The sequence below is a fragment of the Emiliania huxleyi genome (genome assembly GCF_000372725.1).
Source record: "Emiliania huxleyi CCMP1516 chromosome Unknown EMIHUscaffold_173, whole genome shotgun sequence".
NCBI classification, from domain to species: Eukaryota; Haptophyta; order Isochrysidales; family Noelaerhabdaceae; genus Emiliania; species Emiliania huxleyi.
Window position 1 is genome coordinate 242,621 of NW_005200853.1, and position 6,571 is coordinate 249,191.

At 67.4% G+C, this 6,571-nt stretch overlaps 3 protein-coding genes across 3 annotated transcripts in view; 1 reads left to right on the top strand and 2 right to left on the bottom strand.

Moving 5' to 3' along the window:
* EMIHUDRAFT_364831 (putative histone H3) overlaps positions 1-3,045 on the bottom strand; it is a gene marked incomplete at its 5' end in the record, with an annotated part of 49,677 nt that extends 46,632 nt beyond the window's left edge. Inside the window, 2 exons of the mRNA XM_005784081.1 lie at positions 2,543-2,591; positions 2,619-3,045. Coding sequence (XP_005784138.1) covers positions 2,633-3,045 — 413 coding nt within the window. The remainder of the gene's footprint in view (positions 1-2,542; positions 2,592-2,618) is intronic.
* A 786-nt stretch (positions 3,046-3,831) lies between these two features.
* EMIHUDRAFT_231530 (hypothetical protein) lies at positions 3,832-4,900 on the bottom strand (the record flags this gene model as incomplete). The annotated part of the gene is made up of 4 exons (XM_005784082.1): positions 3,832-3,993; positions 4,109-4,201; positions 4,261-4,677; positions 4,889-4,900. 4 exons carry the CDS (start codon positions 4,898-4,900, stop codon positions 3,832-3,834), a joined length of 684 nt encoding a protein of 227 aa, XP_005784139.1.
* A 312-nt stretch (positions 4,901-5,212) lies between these two features.
* On the top strand, positions 5,213-5,708 carry EMIHUDRAFT_79538 (hypothetical protein; the record flags this gene model as incomplete). The annotated part of the gene is given in 2 exon segments (XM_005784083.1): positions 5,213-5,623; positions 5,638-5,708. The coding sequence occupies 1 exon segment, from the start codon at positions 5,213-5,215 to the stop codon at positions 5,621-5,623; it is 411 nt and encodes a 136-aa protein (XP_005784140.1). The 3' UTR covers positions 5,638-5,708.
* Positions 5,709-6,571: the final 863 nt, after the last annotated feature.

Consider the following 6,571-nt stretch of genomic DNA (forward strand, 5'->3'; position numbering starts at 1 on the left):
GCGACGCACCAGCGGAGAGGAGGATGGAGGTGAGGTTGGGCTCGCGCCGTGCTGCAAAGTGCAATGCTGTCTCACGCCTCTCACCCGCCACTGCAGAGATGTCGGCATTGCCCGCCAGCAGCCGCTCGACCGTGGTGACGTCCGCACCGGACGCGACAGCGGCGGCGAGGTTTGCTGCGCCGGCCATGTAGCTGATTCAGCGGCGTCGAGGCACCTCGACGAGGCACCAGCAGCGGCTGGAACGGATGAGACTAGAGCCCTTGAGCCTCGTCGCCGAGTTGCGCACAGACAGGCCGGTTACCAGGCTGTCATCGCACACCGCCTCGCGCACCTCGCACGGCCCGCCCTCTGAGCCACTCACCCAGCCCCACATGACTGAGAGGAGACGCATCAGCCCGGTGGACTCCTGACACACGTCGCGTTGCCGCCTGCCGAGCCGCATCGTCCAGGTCGCCGAGTCCTGGGCACTGGCACTCAGGGCGAGCAGCACGACGATGCACACGCCGCACATTGTGTGATTCGACACACCGCGCATTGTGTGACGCGCCACGCCACGCATTTTGACTGCCGGCGCCACGCGTACGCCAGTCTGTCACTGCCCAGGCGCGCGCCGCGGCCCGCCGTTTTTAGCTTCGCGCCCCCGCCAGCTCCGCGGGTAGCTGGGTACGAATGTCACTCTGGCTGCTCCCATGTGCGCTGCGCATTGATGCTCCTGAGCACGCGCCCATCGAGGGGCCTACAATTGTTGCTGCCGGACGCGCAGAGAAGCTGCGTGCGGCGGTGCTGGAGAAGGTGGAGCAGAACTCGGTAGTAGTCTTTGCCCGCAGCGAGTGCCCGTCCGGCGACGCGGCCCGCGAGTGCTTCGAGGCGTTGGGCATTCCCTACGTGTCGATCGAGGTTGGGCAAGGCTCGACCCTGGAGCGCGCTCTTTCGACAAGCGCCGACACTCTGCCGCGCATTTACATTCATGGAATGCTGTACTCTGGCGCCGAAATTGCTGAGAAATGTCGAAGTGGTCTCGTATCAGCGCTTGCGCTTGCGCAATAACGAACATCGGGCCGCGCCCCTCAGCCCTCTTCTTAGCATGGCTCGGTAGAGCCGAGACCCCGTGTTGAGGCGGCGCTCCTGTGGGCGGCTGTGGAATCGGCAGATTCGACCTCAGATCTCCAGTATTCTCATCCCAGTGGATGGACGTCCGTACGTCCCTTTGTGTTCCTCTCGCCGTCCGCCAGCGAGACGCTCTGTCGCTGGCGGCCGCAGTTTTCTGTGACCCACCCACCCCTCTCCCTGGTGTTTTGTCTGGGGAGGGGCTTTCTCCTGCGGAGTCGTGCGTGCGCAGGGCTCCTCTTTGCTTTCTTCTTACTCCCTACTATCATCTCGTTCCCGTCCTACTAGAGAATGTTTCTATGTAAGGGGGAAGGAGTAGCCAGTAGGAGACCGCTGACCGGGCTCCGTGGGGATACAGCGGGGAACGAGGACCGAGAGCCGGCGGGGGAACGGAGACGCAAAAACGATAAGGATCACCGGACGAACGAAGGCCGGAGAGAGACTGCGACTCAAGCAAGAACGGGGAGGGAGCCGAGAGATGAAGAACGCATGCGCCCAACGGTGGGGGTGCGCGGATGCTATGTGCGCCCGGGGGGTCACGCAACGGCCGCCGCATCAGAGGCCAGGGCCGAATCAACAGGGAGCCGCCAGTAGAGAGCCCACCGCCGCTATGGGTCGCGGGGCAGACATCGCGGAACAGTCGCAGAAAGGGAGAAACGAGAGGATCGGCGGCGGCGGAGGCGCTAGTCATACCGCCCGCGGCGCCGCCCGCCGGGATTGCTTCCAAAGACGCCGAGCTGCGGCGCGTTGCGGCCCGCCTATCCGTCCCAGCGAGGCGCGTGAAAGAGTCGCTGCTCGCACTCACAGCTGGAGGTCGAGACCTCGGGTGCCGCCGCCGCTGTCGGGCCGCGTTGCTGGCGGAGCGAGTACAACGCCGCCTGCGACCTCGGCGAATCTCGGTCAACGCCCGGGGCTGGCCGGAGGAGCCGCTCGAGGGAGGAGAGAGCCTGAGAGGCTGAACGTGAAGGCAGAATCCAGAAAAGATGAGGCCGTATCCATGTTTCCTCGCGCACCCCGTCTCGTTCGTTCCTTTCCTTCTTTCTCCACAGAGCCCCCTCTCGTTTCACGTTTCCTCTCTAGTTTCCCGAGGAATCTCCGCGGAAATAAGCGCTTGCTGGTTTGGCCCAACAAGCAACATCAGCCAAAGCGGCAAAATACCGCCAGCCACCACCACGACCTAACTAATCTCCCCACACCCCACACCCCACCGCAGTATTTTGCCGATTCGAAAACTCGGTTTCGCCTCAGATTTTGCCCCAGAGACCACACTGTCACTGACCACAACTCTCATACCACGCAAGACTCAGGGAAACTCGAGCGAGTTGCCAGCCAATGGAGCACCAAACACCCTCTAGTTTCTCCATACTAGTGTTTGCGTTGAGCGGGGTGGGGTGCGCCCAAGCCCACAGGGCACGTGACACTGCTCACTGGGCACGCGACAGTAGGGGCGACAGAAAGGGTGGTGTTTAGAAACACCGGGATGGTCTCGAGCCGGACCGCGAGCCGGACCGGCGAGCCGGACCGCTTACGCGCGCTCTCCGCGGATGCGGCGGGCGAGCTGGATGTCCTTGGGCATGATGGTGACGCGCTTGGCGTGGATGGCGCACAGGTTGGTGTCCTCGAAGAGGCCGACGAGGTAGGCCTCGGACGCCTCCTGGAGCGCGACGACCGCCGACGACTGGAAGCGCAGGTCGGTCTTGAAGTCCTGCGCGATCTCGCGCACCAGGCGCTGGAAGGGCAGCTTGCGGATCAGGAGCTCCGTCGACTTCTGGTAGCGGCGGATCTCGCGGAGCGCGACGGTGCCCGGGCGGTAGCGGTGCGGCTTCTTGACGCCGCCGGTGGCGGGGGCCGACTTGCGCGCCGCCTTGGTGGCGAGCTGCTTGCGGGGCGCCTTGCCGCCGGTCGACTTGCGTGCTGTCTGCTTGGTGCGTGCCATGGTTGGTTTGAGAGTGGTTGGTTGGTGGTGCTTTGCCTCCCTCATGCAACCTCCTCTCGAAAGCCGGTGAGGGGCAAAACCTGCAGCGGCGCGCCGGCCGCGAGGAGTCTCGAGCCATCGCCGCCCTCTGGACGGCCGCCTTCCTCGCCGCCCTCCCCCTCGGCCCGCCCGGCGCCCTCCCCGCCTCGCCGCCGGCCGCGCGTCGCACGGTCGCGCGCCGAAGGCGCCGGCGCGCGCGGAGCCGCGACGCGGGGCGCGCAAAGCCGCGACGGGGCGGCGGCGAGGGTGGCGGCGGCGAGGGCGGCGGCGAGCTGGGCGGCGACGGCCACGGCGGTGGTGGCGGGCACGCAAGCCGGAGGCGGCGGCGGCGATGGAGGAGGAAACGGGACGGCGGTGGTGGCGGTGGGGATGGCGGCGGAGGTGTGCGATGGTGCCGCTGACACTGGCGGAGGCCGCGCACGCGCGCGCTATCCGGGACATGAGCTCCACTCCGCTGGAGCGGCAGCGTGGCGTGGCGGCAGGGCGGCGACAGAAGTACAGCGTGGCGTGGCGGTCGGGCGGGAAAGGGTGTGGGTCTCGAGAGGTCGTGGGTGGTGGACCTCGCGCCGCCTCAGTCCGCATGGGCGTCGTTGCGTTCCAGCGGAAGCCCACACCCCAGTGGTCCGAAGCCTGCCACACGCCGCCGCGCGCCCAAGCCGCGGTGCGACACTGCGGGGTTGTCGCGGAGGAGCAGGTCGTGCTGGCGGTAAGTGTGGAGCGCGCGGTGCGGCGCCTGCTCTTCGTCACGGTTAGGCGTGAGGAGGCGCGCGCTCGTCCAGCGAGGGCAGTTGCGGTGCGGGCGCTGCCGACGAGAGCAGCGCCTCCAGCTGCCTCGCGAGCCGGCGCAGCGACCTGCGGCGTAGCAGCCGGTGGCCGAAGGCGGCGCTCGGCGCGACGGCCGGGTCCATCGCCTCGAGGGGCGGCGCCGGGAGCGCCGGGGCGGTCGGCCAGCGCACGACGGCGCCTACGCTCGCGCCCCCTTTTCTCTCTCTCTCTGGGGCGGCGGCCCGTCTGGCTGAGGTGGACAAAGAGCGTCCTGTGGCCTGTGCGAGGGTGGAGGTGGACGAGCGGGTGGACGGCGCCGGAGTAGGCGTTGACAGTCGCCAGCCGGCTCCACGCCTACCGAAGGACGTGACCGGGCTCAACAGAGAGATATTGGCGCGCGGTCGCTGTCTCACGCGGCCCGCCGCCTCCCGCTGCGCTGCGGGCAGGGCGTCAAAGGCGGCGGCGAGGTGGGACATCTCGGTCCCGCCGCCGACGCGGGGCACGGCCTGCGCGTGGAAGAGCACGTGCGAGAAGACCCGCCGCTCGAAGCTTCCGTCGGCGTGCCACTGCGGCCCGACTCGCACGACTCCGTGCTCCTCCCGGTTTGACAGCCGCAGGAATCGCAGTGCGCGGCAGCGGCGTGGCGTGCGCTCGGCGGCAAGCCCGCCAAAGTACTCGCTCACCGCACGCAGCGCCATGCCTGGCAGAGACCGGTTCCGAAAGACCGGGTAGCCGTGCTCCGCTGCGGCGTCGGCGAGGCAGGCGAGGACTCGCGCCGTCGGCCGGTGGCCAGCGAGGTTTGGCAGCCCGTGCACGACGGCGCCAAAGGGCTGGAGCCGCTCCAGCGGAAGAAGTCGGCCGCAGTCGGCGGGCAGAGCGGATGTTTTAGGGCTCCGCCCGGGTCGATCGCTTGCGCGCCGGAATCAGAGTCGTGGACATGGGAGACCGGCGAAATGGAAGGCGGTTTAGCGAGAGCGGGATGAGGTGAGCGACTGCTCCGTGTAGGATGAGGGTGGGCCGAGGCGCGTCACCTGGCCTCACGCTCGTCCACATAGCCGGGCAAGCCGTCGTCAAGCTGCACTCATGCAGTGCCGCGGCTCGGCAATTGCGGGGAGTCGGCGAGCCCTGCGGCTCCGCACGCGCCGGCGCCTTCGGCGCGCGACCGTGCGACGCGCGGCCGGCGGCGAGGCGGGGAGGGCGCCGGGCGGGCCGAGGGGGAGGGCGGCGAGGAAGGCGGCCGTCCAGAGGGCGGCGATGGCTCGAGACTCCTCGCGGCCGGCGCGCCGCTGCAGGGGTTTGCCCTCACCCGCACTTCGAAATCGATCAAATACCCGGCACCGTTAGCCAACCACTCTCAAACCAACCATGGCACGCACCAAGCAGACAGCACGCAAGTCGACCGGCGGCAAGGCGCCCCGCAAGCAGCTCGCCACCAAGGCGGCGCGCAAGTCGGCCCCCGCCACCGGCGGCGTCAAGAAGCCGCACCGCTACCGCCCGGGCACCGTCGCGCTCCGCGAGATCCGCCGCTACCAGAAGTCGACGGAGCTCCTGATCCGCAAGCTGCCCTTCCAGCGCCTGGTGCGCGAGATCGCGCAGGACTTCAAGACCGACCTGCGCTTCCAGTCGTCGGCCGTCGTCGCGCTCCAGGAGGCGTCCGAGGCCTACCTCGTCGGCCTCTTCGAGGACACCAACCTGTGCGCCATCCACGCCAAGCGCGTCACCATCATGCCCAAGGACATCCAGCTGGCCCGCCGCATCCGCGGAGAGCGCGCGTAAGCCTCAAGACCAAACCCCGGTGTTTCTAAACACCACCCTTGCTTGTGCCTTGTGGCTTGTCAGTGTGCGTGCGTGCTGCGGTGGGTATGTGGGGTGTGGGGAGATTAGTTAGGTCGTGGTGGTGGCCGGTATTTTGCCGCTTTGGCTGATGTTGCTTGTTGGGCCCAAACCAGCGCTTATTTCCGCGGGAAACTAGAGAGGAAACGAGAGGGTGCTGTGGAGAAACACGGAAAGGAACGAACGAGACGGGGTGCGCGAGGAAACATGGGTACGGCCTCATCTTTTGATTCTGCCTTCACGGTCAGCCTCTCTCCTCCCTCGAGCGGCTCCTACCTCTAACCGTTGCGCGTTTGGCGCGCGGCGACGCGACTTGCGCGACTATGGTGTGATGCTGAGGTGGTGGGCTCCCGCCGCGATATCGCCGCGCCGCGTCCATTTCTTCTTCTTGATGATATCAGATCTCGCCTGCTCTCCCGGCCAGTCGAAGCTTCGGCGTGTACACATGATGCTGGCCGCCCTCGTCTCCGCCCTCTCCTTCGCGCCGTCGCGGCTCCCACCGTCTCGCGCAGTCATCAGCGCCCGCATGTCTGTCTTGCCTCCGCCGCCGAGCCACCGACCGGCGCCGGCGGCAGCGACGCCAACTCCCCCGGCAGGCGCTGAGGACGCGGCCCGTGTCCATCACTGATACTGGCTCACGATTCGCTGCATCTCGTACATCGGCGAACAGTCCTCCGCCGCGGGCCGGCTCACGTTCCATCCCGCCTACAAGAAGTGAGTACAAACGTGCCCGCAACGGCTCGAGGGAGAGAGGATGCAAGCTCACATCGACTCCAGCCTCGATTACGCTCTGCAGCTTGCCGCTGCACGCACCATGAACTGCCAGCATGCCCGTGACGCTGGGGGCGAGCACCTACAGTCAGCAACCGAGGGCGAGAGTGTGGGAAGGGG